Below are 17,873 nucleotides of genomic sequence, written 5' to 3'. Positions count from 1 at the left end.
CAGGGGTGTTGGACTGGGACCACGTGGAGCGGAAGGAAGCTGCAACCAGTAGGAACATGACGTGGTCTCCTGCATAAGGCACTAGGGCTCTGCCACTAAACTGCTATGTGACCTTGGGCAAATCACTTCCTCTCTCTATGCCTCTGTGTCCTCTCCCACCCTTTGTCTGTCTTATCTATTTAGACTGCAAGTACTTTGGGCAGTGGCCGTCTCTTACAATATGTATGTACAGCACCTAGCACAATGCTGCCCTGGTCTCAGTTGGGACCTCTAGGCACCACTGTTGTATCAGTAACAATAACCACCCTCCTGTAGACCAGGGGCCAAAGTATGTCCCTGCATCCTCACCTTTGCCTGCTGCCCTTTGACAACTGGCATAGGCCAATGACTCTACCCCATTCTGTTCAGCTTCCTGCACTCAGCCCCCTGGTACAGCATCTTCCAGCAGTGCTTTAAGAAATGAAACCTCGCATCTATTTGTTGTTTGTTTTTTCATCATCTCCCCACAGGGAGAAGCATGTGCAGGGCATGTTGGGTTGGTAGGATTTGGTTGTTTGCTTTAAAGAGGCCAGATTGTACTACTGTACTTCAAAATGTAAGCAGGTTTGTTTGGTGGGGACTTGCTGTGCAATCTTTGTGCAGGGCTACCAAGAAGCGAAGATTTACTGATAGGCAAACAATAATCTGAGATGTGTTGACACCAGCAAGTCAGATGAGGTCAGATGTCAGAGTGAAATCTAAATCCTGGAGTCACCTTGTGGAATTGTGATGGGTCTTTGCTCTGCTGTTCTGAACAGGATCTCCATGCCAGAGGTCACTTAGCTGAACATTGCACAGGTCTGCGGAGCTGCTTATCTACGCACTTGGGTGTCACAACAGGCCCTTTTGCCTAGATGACTCATTTGGCTTTCCCTGTATAGGTGCAGGGAAGTCCAACCAGGGAATGACTTTTTATTTTGACCTATAGCTAGCTCCTTGTCTCGGTTTTCCCTTAGCTGCCTGTTTGAAGGGCAGTGTCAGAGAGAGAGGTAAGTGTCAGTTTCCAATGTGTGGTGAATCTCTTCTGAAAACATACTGTGATTTTAGGAGTTTAGATGTACTGAAGAAAATCCAACCTGGCTCTTTTCACATGAGGAGGTTAGAAAGTCCTTTCTTCAGGCAAAGGGAAATCAATCCATGGAACAAATTTCTAGGGCAAGTGACTAGAACAAAGAATATAAGAGTGAGAGACATTCACATTTGTTTCAGAAGGAGGGGAGTGAAGGGATCTGGAGAAAGACAGGAAGTTGAGGTTGAGGCTTTGTCTACACTGATTTTCCTGCCGTGTACACATACTCGCACTTGCTCTCATCAGTTGCGGCAGTCAAGGCACAGCTGAACCGTGTCAAGTACAAACCAGTGGGCATGTCCTCTGCATAGTCAGGACTCTGGGATCCTATTCCAGCTCTTCACATGATGTTCCCAGGTCACACAGTCAGTCACCTTGTATCTCTATGCCTCAGCTTTTCCATCTGCTTCATAGAGAGAACAGCAGCTACCTCATTGTGTTTCGATTGAACTGCGATTGTGATGCTGAGTGTTTGTAAAGAGTATTTTGCTTCTTGGGTGAAAGAAGTGAAAGGAGCTACAAAGGTAAATGGGAGAAGTTTTATTTCCCTCTCCCTAGAATAGCAGGGATTTTTCTTTAGTTGACAGGTTTATTAACAGAGAGGGAGAGAATCTTCTCTTGGGCTTTTCACTGTATGCTTTAACCCGGGACAGGGTGTCATCTTCAGTAAAAGTCCCAGCTAGTTATGTAACTTGGAGAAATGCAGCAGGACTGTTTAGCTGCTGGGAAATGGAACAAAAGGTCGGCTTGGGAGGAACTTGAATGAAATACAATAATATTCTCTAGGTGGGAAGAACCTTCTTGTCTTTCTGCATATTATGTATTTTTTCAGTGGAACCCTGCAGGGTCTGTGTGCCGGTTTCAGATAGGAATGTGTTGAATCACTGACTGGTGCTTGTATCAAACTGGCCTTGCAGAACACAGGATGAACCCATAAAATCAGGGCTGACCTCAAAAATATAGTATGAGTGGTACACAAGCGTCCTGCTGGGTCACATCCAAGCTATTGACCTAGACCATCTCCCATGGAACTAGACAATCCCCATAAGTGGGCTTCAGAATATTTTAAGGTAAAGGCTTAGTTACTTGAACGTGGTGCTTTTATATAGAGTCCATGTCAGAAACAGCACATGCCGAGTTCAGGCAGGAGACCTGCAGGAGCCAACCAGCACACGCAGAGTGAGTTACCTTACCTTGACCTGAAGAAAAGCTCTGTGTAGCTCAAAATCTTCTCTCTTCCACCAACAGCAGTTGGTCCAATAAAAGATATTACCTCACCCACTTTGTCTCTCTCATTTACTTTGTCCTAGGCTAGTATGTTGGCAAAGTGACAATGTAGACATTACAATCTGTGAGCAGATCCTGCTTCTAACTGAAGGGAGCAATCCCAGCCAATCCAACTAGACTACAGGATCTTTCTCATCTATAATGTCTATGATTCTGAAAACCCTCTGTTCCCGATTTTCAGATATTTAGTTTGGGAGGTGCAAAGTTGGGTCTGTGATGCATATTAGTAGAGAGAATCTAACTTCCTGTTTGTACCTTCAAATCAGGTAATTTGATATGTAGTATTTGCACCTGCAGTGAAGTGCAGACACAAAAATGTAGGTGCAGTTTTATGCAGGCACAAACTTGCACCCTCAAAAACAGTTGCCAGGTCATGGAGCACCAAAAAAGTAGATCCTTTGTGTTCCCACATGATAACAAGGATCGGAAGGGGCCCTTAAGCATGTGTTCACGTAGACCCTTTAGCTCATGAGAACCAAGAGGCAGGCAGAAGGTGACCAACTACTCATAGTAGTAAACATCTCTTCCTTTCTTCTCCTTCAGGCCCTGAGTACCAGAAGAGGAAGCTGCTCCAGGAGATCATTGAGAATGTCGAGAATGTGGCAAACATGGAAGCGATAGCACTACCAACCAAATCACCACCACCGTCAACCCCTCCAGAAAGCCCTCAGCTCCACGAGAAAGACTCTGCCGACCGCAAGGAAAATCCAGCCCGAATGCCATCTCCGAGTCCTGCTGGAACACCACCGGAGGCAAAGCGGGCAAAGCAGAGTTCACAGAGGGATGGCTTCCTCAGCCCAGGCAACTGGAATGGGGATCACAGCAGAGACGGGAGCCTCACAGGAAGTAGGCCCAGCACGCCATCCAATGCACTGTTGGCACATGGGGAGAAGGCAGCAGCCAGCAGCAGACCTGCCTCACAGAACTCCATTAGGCTGAGCAATACCAGGACTTCAGCAGACCAGATGGAGATCAAGCCCCTTCAGAGGATAGTGCAAGAACCTGATGTCGAATTATACCAAGGCTATCACAGCTATGCAGTGAGGACCTCCCCAGTCACTCCCCCCTTGGACTTTGAGGAAGAACCATTCCCTGTCCCCAAATCACCTACCAAGTCGGTCTCCCCAGAGCCAAGAACTGACATGAGGGCTATTGAACACAAAGCAGAACTTCAGAGGAGGGGAGGTACACCCATCACTCAGCAGGAACCAGCACCTGAAGAGAAACCAGTGCTCAAAGCAGAATCTAAACCAGAGCAGCCCGCACCAGAGCCCAAACATAAACAAGAGCTGAAGCAAAACCATGTAGCCGAGCACAAGGCTGTTGTGAAAACAGAAGCTGCAACTGAAGCCAAGCCTGAGCAAAAGACTGAGTCCAAGGCTCTGGCTAAACCTGAACCTACAGTGCTAGCTAAGAAGGAGCCTTCCCTTGAAGCAGTGACACAGGAAGTGGATGAATTTGAAGAGGTGATGTTGCATGGTAGCCTATTAGAATGGGAATTTTAAGCATGTGGGGCCAGATTTTCAAATCTGCCTTTGAAGTGCATTCACTTGGGGTGGTTGCACACCTCTCACCAATTTGCATGTGCAAGTGTGGGTACAAAATCTGCACATGCACTTTGGAAGGCTGGTTTGAGATTTCAGCTTCTGGTGAAGCATCTTGCCAGTATTTTGGTTAATTTGAGGTAATTTAAATTTAATATAACTTTAGATGAGACCAGATGCCCCAGCGTTTCTTCTGGCCTTAAAATCTATGAAACTATGAAAGATCTTTGGGATAGTTTTATCCATGCCTAATGCAAGATTTCCTGCTAGTGACAGGATGGCTGAGGAGATTGGGAATCCAGTTCACTGGTTTGTATCTAGAACAACTGGGCAGTGAATATTAATAAGTGAACCTCAAAAGGGCCTGAAGGTTTAGATACTTAGAGTTTCAGAGGCTTCTTCAAACCTTTATGACTTAGAAATTAGGCTGGAATCCTCATAAGAAGTGGCGTTCCCAGTGTCTGCAGGGTTAAGCTGGACTGGTAATACCAAAAAGATAGTGTTTCTCATCTTATTAAAACATAGTTCTGCTTCCAATCTCAGGGGAAAGAGGTGCTTGGAATCTTTTGTTACAAATATTAATTGTTTTGATTGTCATATGAAGTTTGGGTTTGACTTTCTGCCTCAAGGTAGGGGTGATTGATAGGGTGGGTTCTTATTTGATCCTCACTGGCTTACCTCTTCCTAATCAAAAGCTGTTACCACCACCAGGTAGGTTGGTGGCTCGTATCAAGAGAGCCGTGGTCTAAAGCTGGCATAGTGGCCTAGTAGACAGATGCCACATCACAAAACCCCTGTCCACATAATCTATCTCAGGTACTTTTATGGCCTTCATTGCCATTGTACCTGAGTGCCTCAAGATCTTTTTACTATATTTAGGCCCCCAATGTCTCTGTGTTATTACAGATGGGGAGCTGAGGCACAGAGAGACCAACTGTGAGTTTCAAAAGTAACCGGTGATTTCCCATGCTTCAATTTGGGGTGCCTCAACCTGAGACAATGTAAAGGGCCCTCATTTTCGGAAAGTGCTGAACACCCATCCTCTGAAAATCAGACCTACTTCCAGTATCTCAAGCTAGGCTCTCCAAATTTTAGACACTCAGCGTCATTAGTTGCTTTTGAAAATCTTGGCCTAAGTGACTTGGCCAAGGTCATACAGGAAGTTTGTGGCAGAGTGGGGAATTGAATGCAGGTTTTCTGTGCTCCAGGCTACCACCCTAACCACTGGACTGTCATTCCTCCCTAATAATGGGACAGGCCCCTGCCCTGAAATTGGAATCTGAGTGTTCCCTGAAGCTCCTGATTGTGTTCTGATGCCAGGTTTAAGTTTTCCCAATAGAGAGGAAGAGGCTGGCCAGCAGATCAGGATCCCAAGTCCCGGGGGCAGTTGAATCTCAGGTTGTGGTTTGGACTCATGGCTTGAAGACAGAAGTTTAAAAAGTTATTCTGATCCATTCTGAGGTGGCCCTGATGACAAGCATGTGAGGGTGACTGATCGTTACAACCTCAGGTTACTGCATAAAAGTGCCCCCTTGAGAAGGAGTCCAGTTACTCTTCAGCCTGAAAGTAATATGTATTCCATGTGATGACTTTTGTTAGCAGCTCATTTCTCCTCCCCCAGTTCAGGTAATGGCCTTTCTTTCCCCAGTCATTGTAACCCCAACTGATGCTATAGTCTAGCTATGTAATTCACACGCGCGACACTAAAGGGACCAAAATTGATCCGCAACTTCTGGCTTTTGTGCATGTAATCATTTACATGCATCCAGTTCCCTTTTGGGTCCCATAGCCATTTGTAAGAGGGGTTTCTTTGCTTTTTCTTCCAAAGTAACCTTCACAGCCAGTCCTGCCTCTAGATGAAAAAGAAATTGTCACACAGAAAATTATTGTCCAACATTGTATTTAAAATGTTCCTTTGTCTCTCTCTATTCCTGGAATAGTTTTCACACATCAGATGTGGGTGTGTAAAATAAGTCCGTGCTTCATCTATCTCTCCACCTACAAGGAAATTAAAATGGTTTTCGCCCAGCCCCATGGCAGTGTTGGAACATCAAATAATACAACAAAAAAATGATGGAAAATCAATATCACAAGAAAATGGCTTTTCTTTTCTCAACATGCTATTTTCTCTTCTAGTCCCGCATTAAGACAATCTAGCAAAAATAAAGTGTTTTTCTTCTTAAAAACAGCAACATTGCAAACATGGACAATTTGTGGCAGAGGCAATGGAATTTTGAAAAACAACTTGAAATGAATTGTACTAGTTGCTTGCACAAGTCCAGAGAGACTGCCATGGTCTTTTCAGCCTTGTCAGATAGCGAAGAAGGTTTAATCAAAGAACAAGAGTGAGAGCTGCTGGATACTCAGCACTTTTGAAAATCAGGCCAGTTATTTAGTTGTCTAGACTTAGGCACCCATTTTTGAAAGAATTTGGTTTCAAAGTGTCTTTTGAATTGGGTGGTAGCTCAGGGAACTGTAGCTATGTCTGTATTTGAATCATGGTGGTTAATACTTTGCTTTGGCTTTTTTCCCTTAGGGACCTAACACAATCATGATCTGCATGGTCATCTTATTGAATATTGGTCTGGCCATCTTATTTGTACATTTTCTGACATGATGTGCCCCTCAGTCAAGGTAAGATTGACATATACGTGGAAATGAAACAGTGAAATGAGTTCAGTGGGAGAAAATTCTCTGCTCCTGTTTTGAATATTTCCTTAAAGAAAGACTCCAACTTATTCCTTTTTAAAATGGCCAAGTTTGCTGGCTCCGCCAATAATTCACAGCCAATAATTTATTCAATAAGTGTTGCCTCTTTTTGTTGTTGCTGTTGGTTTGCAAACCGATAGGGATTCTCAGATGTATTCATTATCAAAAATATTAGCTGAAGAATTCTTGGTCAGTTGTTTTTTCATGGGGGTGGGACTTCGTTTTTCAACATTCACATCGGAATTGTTTTGGCTGAGTGTAAATCACATGATATACTTTTAACCTCGCTTCCCCACCCCCATTAGATGAGCATGATTTACAAAGTAAGATTTCCAGCATTGGTAGAGCTAGCCTGGTTCAGATAAGGGTTAAACTATGGATCAGAGACTGGTCTGGACACTGAATAGAGATGAAGGTTTAGATTAGGTTTGGTGGCATTAAAATCTTGCATGCAGTCCCTGTGAGGCTACAGGCCCAAACAGTAAATCTCTCATAAGTTTGCACAAGCTTTCTATCATCTTGGGCTGAAAATGTGCAAGGAAACTATTGAATTTGCACCTTAATCTTAGTCCTGACTTGGCCTCAAGCCTGAATTAATGCTCACAGACCCTTCTTTAGCTCATGCCCATTCAAAGTTTGACTCAAGCTCCCATTCTGTTGGGACAACCGGTAGCTAAAACAGCTCAGCTAAAACAGCTCAGCTAAACTCTGCTTTATTTAGCTTAATGTATTAATCATTATTCCAACGGTGTGAATAAAACCTGTGGGGGGAAATATGTTAATAGTCTTTACTGCCTTTTGCAGTAGGATAAACAGCAGCTCTTAGCAGCCTGGTTTCAAGTTCCTTCCAAATCTGCCCACAGACAACTTGCAGCATGTGAAGCATGTGTTTCAGTCTTAAGGACTGAGTCCAGCTTCCTCCCTCATAAAGGATCCAGGCAGAAAGGGAGATGCCATCCTAGCACACTCCCTCTAACCAGAAGCTCCTCATGCTCCCATATAACATACCTAGGAATGGTTGTACATATTGCTCTTCACTAACTCTTCCATTGATCTTTGTCCGGAACAGGTGTTACCATTGATGTAGACCATGGACCTTGGCAGGGATTAAACTCTTGGACATATGGAAACATCAAAGAGGAGGACTTTAGAACCCAAAGTTGCACCACAAACATGAACCTTAAAATAAAGCTTTCAGATTATCTGGTTAGCATCACTGCTCCCAGTTTGTGGGTGACTCTCCAGTCCAACAAAAAGAAGCCTGGATTTTTTCAACCCTTCCTCGTTTCTAGGAACTAGCCATTGCCTTAAAGTGTTCTCACCAAAGTCACTGATCGTGCCAGGGAAAAAGGGATTTATCTGTAGTTGTAGAAGCATGTACACTTAAGTGCCCTGTGTTCTTTGACTCCCTTGATTGACTCCGTGTCAGAGATTTTCCCAAAGAATGTCAGTAAATGCAAAGAGATAATGCAATGCACACGTTAGACAGGAACACTCATAAGAGCCAGGCCAGAGTTGAGGATGTTCAACCACTCCACTAAATCCCAGAGTATTATCAATCCACTGTTAACAAAAGCCTTAGGCTGCTTCCCCTGCTGCTACAGAAATGAAGTTAAATTATTTATTAACAAGGCATAGCCTTGAGGGAACCCATACTTGGAAATCAGTGAATCTAATATCATCCAAGGTGAAGAAACCAAAAGCATTTCCTCTCCCGGCTTCTATAATAATTTCCAAAAATGAGTGCTGAGGAGCAACTGAAATTGGGCTGAGTGTAAAGCAAGCAAGCAAGCATCCTCAGACCAGATAGCTGGATCACACATGCTGCTGCTGAAGAACCAGTAGGGAGGTTGCATTGTGTTGTACATGCTTGACAGATAGGCTAATCAGACGCTGTTTCTCTTGAGTGGGCAAATACTAGCAGATGGAGACCATGTCTGCTTACGGACTATGCAGCACCCACACCTGAGTCTTGTTGCTGAGGGTTGTCCACGACACCAGCAGTTAGATAGGATCATTTTGCAGTAAATTACTCCACAGCTGTAATTGTTGAAGAAATATTTGGCCTGAATTCCTTTGTTTAAAAACAAACAAAAAACCCCAGTTTAAATGTTGCATTCAGAACCTGATGTAAGTTGCTATTAAACTAGGCAACTAGCTTCCAAATACAGAGATGCCATTATTGCGCCTCTCCAGTATCTTTTCTCACTCATCCTTGGGCTGCAGGCATGGCCTTCTGGCCTTGTTGTCCCAAAAAAGGGAATGGATTTGTCAAAAAATTGTAAGAGCTCAGGTATTTCTGTGAGAAAACAAAACAAGGGATCCAGTCAGACTCCAGTGAATCTGGGCCTCAGGCTGAAAAAGACCCAGCACATAGGCGTTAACCAGCAATAAACTAAAGAGGGGACAATTCTAGGCAGTGTTCTGGTGTTCTAGACATAGAGGCCTTAGCGATATGCAATAATCCTACAAAGAACTACAAACTGACACTCCGACTGTACTTTTGTAATGAGATACTTCCTTCACAATATGTTCTGACCCATAGCAGTACAAGCATATAAAGATGGCACAGATGAAGTTACAGTTTAGTGTGAGACTGAGTGCTTGGACAGTTCTTTCTTTTTAAAATCAATATGTATTTTGTATCAATTTCTACAGTATTTTAAAAATGTATTTATGGTGAATTATGCACCTCATGTACCCTGAAGTCCCACAGCACAGTACCAGCTGGGAGAACATGAGAGAGAGAAAAGAATGGCAGAAAACTGATGGATAAAGGGAGAAGGGAAGGGAAACAGTTCCAAATGCCAATCTGTAAAGATTTCAGATACAATGTGGCAAATGTGTGGGGGTTAATACAGATTGAAGACACAGGGGTAAAATCCTCTGTGCAATTTATGTATAATTTATCAGTTGTTGAAGATAAAATTCAGATAAACAGGAGTGATAGTTCTTTTCTCTCCCCCCCCCCCATATTTATATTGTGACTATATTTAGCTCAGGAATGTTGCCACAGTAGCACTTACATGGTATTAATTGTGGGAGGAGAAATTAATTTGATCCCTGTCTGGAAACCATGTGTCTGTTCCAGCCCTGAGAAAGCAGAGAAGTATCTCTTAGGAACTTTCACAGAGCACAGGGTGGTAGCAATTCATCTTTTTTGAACCTGTCTTCTTTTTCTAAATATAAATGTATTGTAAACACCAGGATCAGTTGCTTTGAAATGTTATGACCCATTTGCTGGCACTTAGTTGCCAGCTGTACCGTTTCAATATGCCTGTTGCTTTTTTTAGCCACGTATATGACTGAGAGATCTAAGAGATCTTTATTTATCTCTAAGCACAAAACCGGATCTTTTAAAAAATGCTAAGGCGATTTCTCTCCCAGTTTGTATACATGTGATGTGCACTCAGTAATGTGCTTTGTTCCCAGTAATGTTCTGAGAAAAGTAGGTAGATTTGCTTTTATAAACAAAAGCCCTAAGGGGCTACATGCATATATATGTATATATAGCCTCTTAGGGCTTTTGTTTCTTTAGATGCAAAGTAACAGATTTACCTCAAACTGCATGCCTTCAAAAATGACTAGGATATTTTGATAAACTTTTCAGGTCTTACCAAGATAGAGATACATTTCATTCTTCACAAGGACTGCCTTCTTCATAGGTTTTGCAAAATGTATACTGTCCACGATCGGTGTAATACCGGCCAGAATTTTTAGTCAGTTCTGCTGGATTACATGCAATAATAAACAGTTATCTGCTCACTTTATTTATTGTGTATTTTTAGAGTCAAAGGCCGGGGAGGGGGTGTTTAGGGCATGGTAACATGGCTTCCTTGCCTCATTTTTTAAAGGAATGCTTAGGATTCTGTGGCCCAGAATTTGACTTATAACACCTGACTTTGTTCCCTTACATCTGTGTGAAAAATTCATGGCTTTTTTAAGGCATACTTTTTCAAAACGTGTCAATTCTGGCTTTTAAAAACTTTGATGCCAGCAGCCCAGCTCCCATTTAGAACCCTACAAGAAAAAAAACCAGGCATGCTGCCCACCGCTCACAAGTGACCCCACAACACTGTAACAAATCAGCACACACAATTGAGCATTATGGGAGAGACCCTACAATAACAAAGCAGGGCATGCTGCCCACTGCTCACGAGTGACCCCACAACACTGTAACAAATCAGCGCACACAATTGAGCATTATGGGAGAGACCCTACAATAACAAAGCAGGGCATGCTGCCCACCGCTCACAAGTGACCCCACAACACTGTAACAAATCAGCGCACACAATTGAGCATTATGGGAGAGACCCTACAATAACAAAGCAGGGCATGCTGCCCACTGCTCACGAGTGACTCCACAACACTGTAACAAATAAGAGTACAACATTTCAGCATTCAGGGAAAAGACCCTTCAATAAATAACAAGCTAGTGTGTGCAGATCTTTGCTCTTGAGCAACCTACAGTAACCAATTTATGAACACCTACAGGTACAGTAGAGGGGAAGTCATTGTGGGCAACTTTGAGTACAGCGCAGAAGGGCAATCTCACTCAAAGGGCTGGGGACTGGGGTGGAGGGAGTGGGAGCACTACAGAGGCAGCCTACTCTGCCCATTGGCTCATACACGCCCCTCAGTTTCCCCTGCAGTGTTATTCACCGGCTTCAGAACACTCGCTGCCTTCCTCAGCTGAAGGGTTGATTCAGCCTAACACAGGTTGTTGGTTTGGGAGGGGGACAGTTTGGGACTCTCACCCCCATCAAGACGTATCTGAAAGCTGTGAGACGATATGCATGTTACTTCAGGGGAAAGATTCCAAACCTAATAGCCCGCAGAGATTCCAGCCCAGAAATACCAGCTGCAGTATAGAATGGAAAAGCTGTAAAATAACTCTCGAGCAGAAAGTGATCATACCACCCAAAGGCAGCAGTTGTCTTCCCATTCCCCTATATTTGGGGCGCTAGAACCCTCTGCTGGAAAAGTGATGCCATTACACACTAAAGTGCAATATACACAGACCGTGAATGTACACTGAGACCAGAGCAGGGTGTGAATATGGCTTTGGGCGTCGTTTTGCTATACAGAATTCTAATGGAAATGGTGAGATCATAGCTAATGGGAATTGATCCTGGTAAGAGTGGGTGAGTGGGATTAAAACCCTACGGCCAGATTTTGAACAGTGCTCAGCATACAGCAGCCTCCATCATTCTCAGATGGGGGACAGGGACCTGCGCACTTTTGAAAACCTGGCCATCAGCTTCTATGCTTATGGAAGGTGACAGATGATAGTGCAGCCTCTTCACAATCAGCAGCCCTGGGAGGAGGCTGTGAGCTGGCACCTTTGCAGACTCCATACCTGGGCTCTGGTGCCTTGCCTCTCTCAGATGCTTTCATTAGCCCCTCCTGCTGTCTTTTCTGGATTCCTTACAAGTCCTGGCTATACACATAATGTGCACAATGGGAAAACAGGTTATCTGCTCTCTAAATCCTGGCCACTTGTTGCTAGTCTTATGCATCCAGGCATAGAGACGCACTCACGTGCACATGCACATGTTTAGACAGCCGGGTCACCATGGAAAAGTCAGCTTTTACCAACAACTGCCACACAGTGAGATGTGATATAGCTCAGTGTTATCCTACATCTAGAATGAGAACTACAGTAGTGACTAGAATAAGAATAGAGCCAGTAAACACAATTAAAACAATCATATACTGTGGTGTGGAAATGCAAGTTCAACTTTACAGTGGTGAGTACAGGACATTCACTCATAGATGCAAACCTGTCCTGTACATTAGACACACAGACAATGGGTGTACAGACACACAATTGTACAAATATGTCTTACACACACACACACACTCTATAGAAATGTAGGGCTGGAAGGAATCTCAAGAGGTTCATTAGTCCTGCCTACCATGCTGAGGCAGAATAAAGTAAACCTAGTCCATCCCTAACAGGTGTGTCGGAGAAAAATAGAGTTCTCACTCTCTGGTTGGGTGCAGCAAAGTTAGATACTTTATTATTATTATCTCTAGCAATTGCATGGCAGGAGACAGCCAAACAGGTCTCTCTCCAGGTAACAATTACAGCAAGCATTTATACCTTTGGTTGCATGCAATAATAAGCAACAGCTGCATTTTGTTTATACATAGGTCATCTTATTTTTCTCACTTCTATTTAGACTATAGTCTACATTCCATATCTAGCACAAGGTCACAACAACTTCTCACACAGGTCTTTCTCACTCGCCTCACACACAAGTCTCGTGTTATTAGGGTAACAGCTAGCCTGACTCTTGCTCACAGAAGAGACTGTTTGCATTGAAATCCCCTTCAAATCCCTGTCAGTTCTTGCTCTACTTCCATAGGTGTTTGTCTAACTTGTTCTTAAAATCCTCCATGGGCAGGGATCCCACAGCCTCTTTGGGCAACCTATTCCTGTGTGGAACTGTCCTTGGAGTTTCTCCTAATATCTAACACATACACATAGACACACAGAAAGGCTTCTCTGATACTTATTTGTAGGACCAACATTTCAGAAGAGCTGAAGCCCCCACCTCCCTTCCTGTGGGTGTAATTGGGCCCACCTTTTTGTATCTAAAGGAACAAATCTGGGCACTTGCTCCTTTCACGACATTGTTTCCAGTGAGATTAATTTGCTTTATTAGATGGGAAGGCAGCTCTGTTGCTGGGTGATCATTCCAACCAGACTATGAATTTTGCGCATTGTCCTGATGCCCAGGGCTTGTCTATAGGCTTTTAAATTAAATCTAAAAAGAGGCTATAAAAACTGTACAGTGCAGGTGGTCTGACTAGCACTCACAATTCATTTTGGAAGCAGACGAAGATGGGTGTGAATTCATTGCACCCTCATAACGGGAGGTGGCCAGGCTTCAGGCCTTTTGAAAAATCACCCCATATAACCACAAACAGGACAACAAAGGGTAATGTTAAAGGTGTAACTGGATGGTGACTTTTGAGGCTGATCTTCCATCCTTAACTCCCTGAAAAGGTGACCTCTCTTCCTCCCATACACATACTGGCCGCTGGCAAACCCTGTACTCACTGCTTGAGTTTTGAAATTGTTGGTCTGAAAGCTGGATTCTTCTCCTTCCTTGCCACAGGGTGGCACAAAGGATGTTTTGCAGCCAAGATGTGCACAGACTGCACTCTCCAATGTACAGAACTTTGGTTTCCTACAGCAGATTCTAGCCTACAGGTGTCTCTGGGAAGCAGCCTCTCATGTATAAGAGTAACCATGTTTGCCCCGTGGCTTGCCCTCAGCAGCAGTTGTGATTGTGTATGTACATTCTCCAACCCAAACGGCTGAGTGGAATCAGAATCTTAGCAACACCTCCTTGGGACTAGCTCACCATAGCCTCCAGACAGGGTGAACTTATAGCGCTCCCTTGAGCCAGGGTATTTTGCTCTGAAACAGGCCTGAAATTAGGTCATGAATCCCATTTACAGTTAATTGGCTTTATTACTTGTCCACTGTGCATTTCTGTACCGCTCATTCTAACTCTTACCCCCATTCCTTCCCTTCTCCCTCCTTCACCATGAATGTAAAGTGAGACTCAAGGTCCATGGGCCTTTTTTCATAGAAGACTTGCAAATGCAAACAGTTTAAAGGTCTAATCACCCACCACATGCCCACATGGCTGATCTGCACAAGTAAGTAGAGTACCACTTAGCCCCCCGATCCACCAGCCTGGGCTCCCTTTACATTGTACTGCTGTGACCAGCCTGCTGAGCCCTCTTCCAGGTTCCCGCCTGCACTGTTACCAGCACACATACAAGTAGGGACACATCCAGCTGTAGTTACATACAGATGCTCTAATCAGCTCTGCATGGGAAGGCTTCAGCTGAGGAACCTCGCAGCTACTCAGGCACGCACTCCCCTTTGGAGTGTAAACCCCAAATTATACTGTCTTGCGCTGCACAGGGAACTGTACAGCATAAACTCATGAAATTCGCCCCCTCCCTCAATGTGGAGAGGAAATGTACAACAGCTTTCTGCCCTGAGTTATGATTTCCACACACACACTGGTTTTAGACAAAGCAAAAACAAGTTTATTAACTACAAAAGACAGATTTAAAGTGATTATAAGGGATCGCAAACTGATCAAAGCAGATTACCTAGCAAATAAACAAAACATGCAAACTAAGCTTAACATACTAAAGAGACTGGATATGAATAACAGATTCTCACCCTAAGTGGTGATACCAGCAGCCTGCAGATTCTTAAGAGGCCAGCTGCACTAATTTACATCTTAAAATCCCCAGGTGTTCCATTCACATGCTAAAAATCCCTTTAGCCTGGATCCAGCACTTCTCCCAGTTCAGTCTCTCTGTTCCTTAGGTGTTTCCAAGAGTCTCTTTGGGTGCGGCGTCAGTGAAGAACCTCGATAATGTCACTCCCCTGCCTTATAAAGCTTTTGCATATGGTGGGAACTCTTTGTTTCAAAGACTGGTTCCCACACCAGTCAGTGGAAAAACACTGGTATTCCAAGATGGAGTCCAGCACCAGTTGGTCTGGTAGTGTCACAGTGGCCATGAGTCAGAGGCTGTTTGTAGCCTCCTCAGGAAGACTCCCAGGTTCAGGACTATAAACTTCTTCTAAGGCCTATTTGTTTTCCTAACGGCTCATTAACCTGCATGGACCCTTCCCAGCCAGCCATCTAGTTTGAGGGTATGTCTACACAGTTGATGTTAAAGCACTGCTGTGGCTGTAATAAAGGGTTTGGCTACACTTGCAGCCATACAGCGCTGCCGCGGGAGTGCTCCCGCGGCAGCGCTTTGAAGTGCGAGTGTGGTCGCAGAGCCAGCGCTGGGGAAGAGCTCTCCCAGCACTGCACGTACTCCACCTCCCTGTGGGGATTAGCTTACAGCGCTGGGAGCCGCACTCCTAGCGCTGGGACACTGTTTACACTGGCGCTTTGCAGCACTGTAACTTGCTGCGCTCAGGGGGGTGTTTTTTCACACCCCTGAGCGAGAAAGTTGCAGCGCTGTAAAGCGCCAGTGTAGCCAAGGCCAAAACCACCTCTGTGAGGGGAATAGCTGCCAGTGCTGGGACCGTGGCTCCCAGTGCTGTAGCACTATCTACACTGCCACTTTACAGCATTGAAAATTGCATCGCTCAGGGGTGGGGGGGTTGCACACCCCTGAGCGAAGAAAGATTCAACGCTGTAAGTGGCAGTGTAGACAAGACCTGAGAGTCTTTTGCCTAGTGGACATTCCCCAGATGTAAACACATTTGTAATACAGATATATAGTCAATATTCCTAACTTCAGATACAAAAATGATACATGCATACAAGTTCATTTTCAGTAAATCATAATCTTTCCAATGATATCTCACATGACCCAGCTTGCATAAAATATATCAGAATTATGCCATAATTATATCATAATAATATCACTGAGAAGAATATGGGGTGCAATGTCACACTCACAAATGTGTGTACATGTGTACATATATATACATATTTGACAGCAATAATACACAGTGGAAATATCATATCATGCTGTGCACGCATAGCCACAGCCACCCGTGTTCAGACTTATTTGCTATAACTCTGGATACAGATATACTACAGCTGTGCAGAGGATGGTAATTCCATCTCATGAAGGTTTTTGACATTTCAAAATCTGGCTTCATTCCAAATCAGACTGAAACCTAAAAATTCTCCGCAAAGCAAAAGGAGTTTGTTTTTACATTGTTTTGGGTCAACTGAAATGTTTCATTTTGATTTTTTTTCAATTTTATTATAATAGTATCTAGTATTATACAAAATGAAAAAATAAAAAAACAAAAAGTCATTTTAAAATGAAATATTGAAAAATCCTTCAGAACTCTTTTTTTTCCAAAACAAAATTTCAGCTAAATTGACACAATTTCATGAAACATTTTAGTTTTGATGGCACCATTGAAGTTTTTCCTCACCAGCTCTACCATGTACATCTTTCTTTTCAGCTATGTCAGTCTCACTTCCCCTCCTCCACCATAACAGGAATATTTCAGACCTCACTGTTCTTCTGTTGTCATTCAATTCTTACCATTCTTTGGGTGATAATGGTTTTAATAGGGTGTTAGACTGCTAATGTATACAGTTGGGTATGTGATCTTCAAGGATGGCTACCACCACCATTTCCATATTTACAGGAGAATCTAATTGATGGGACAGGAAAGCAGTGTGGACAATCAACTGATGATTCATGAGAACGTCTATTTAATATTTATACAGCCCAACCACGTCAAACGAAGAGCAGAAAAAAAGACCGTTCTCTGAAGTACTAGCATTTAGCCACAGACAAATCGGAGAATTGGTCTGAAATCAAGAAGATGAAATTCAGTAAAGAGAAATGCAAGGTACTACACCAAGGAAAGAAAAATCAAATGCACAAAATGGGAAAAAACTCGCAAGGCAGTAGCACTGCTGAAATGGATCTGGGGTTACAGTGGATCACAAACTGAATATGAGTCAACAGTGTGATGCAGATGCAAAAAAGGTTAATATCATTCTGGAGTGTGTTAACAGGAGTGTTGTGTGTAAGACACGGGAGGTTATTGTCCTGGTCTACTCAGCACTGATGAGCAACAAAAATGATAAAGGTCTAGAAAACCTGACCTATGAGGAAAGATTAAAAAAAAACTGGGCATGTTCAGTCTTGAGAAAAGAAGATTGAGAGAGGACCTGATAGCAGTCTTCAAATGTGTTAAGGGCTGCTATAAAGAGGACTGTGATCAATTGTTCTCCATGTCCACTGAAGGCAGGACAAAAAGTAATGGGCTTAATTTACACCAAGGAAGGTTTATGTGAGGTATGAGGAAAAATTCCTAACTAATTAAGCTCTGGGATAGGCTTCCAAAGGAGGTTATGGAATCCCTGTCATTGGAGAGTTTTAAGAACAGGTTAGACAAACATCTGCCAGGAATGGTCTAAGTTGACTTGGTCCTGCCTCGGCACAGTGGTCTGGCCTCTCAAAGTCCCTTCCAGCCCTAAATTTCTATGATCCTTTGATTTCACAACCACGCATTGCACAGATAGACTTCATAGCCTTTTCTAACACAAATGGGGTTCATGAGAAGACAGATCATTTGACGCCACATCCATCATTATTAAGGCTATGTTTTAGTCATGGGTATCTTTAGTAAAAGTCATGGATAGGTCATGGGCGGTAAACAAAAATTCATGGCCTGTGACCTGTCCATGACTTGT

The 17,873-nt window shown here is 43.6% G+C and overlaps 1 protein-coding gene across 1 annotated transcript in view; it reads left to right on the top strand.

Annotated features, from left to right (window-relative positions):
• Window positions 1–10,112, top strand: part of JPH2 (junctophilin 2) — a 64,550-nt gene extending 54,438 nt beyond the window's left edge. The window contains exons 4-6 of the mRNA XM_030532760.1: window positions 2,939–3,861; window positions 6,476–6,573; window positions 7,718–10,112. Coding sequence (XP_030388620.1) covers window positions 2,939–3,861; window positions 6,476–6,556 — 1,004 coding nt within the window. The 3' untranslated portion in view covers window positions 6,557–6,573; window positions 7,718–10,112. The remainder of the gene's footprint in view (window positions 1–2,938; window positions 3,862–6,475; window positions 6,574–7,717) is intronic.
• Window positions 10,113–17,873: the final 7,761 nt, after the last annotated feature.

This window comes from Gopherus evgoodei, chromosome 14 (assembly GCF_007399415.2).
Source record: "Gopherus evgoodei ecotype Sinaloan lineage chromosome 14, rGopEvg1_v1.p, whole genome shotgun sequence".
NCBI classification, from domain to species: domain Eukaryota; kingdom Metazoa; phylum Chordata; order Testudines; family Testudinidae; genus Gopherus; species Gopherus evgoodei.
Note: the sequence above shows the minus strand (reverse complement) of the source record. Positions and strands in the feature narration are given on the sequence as shown.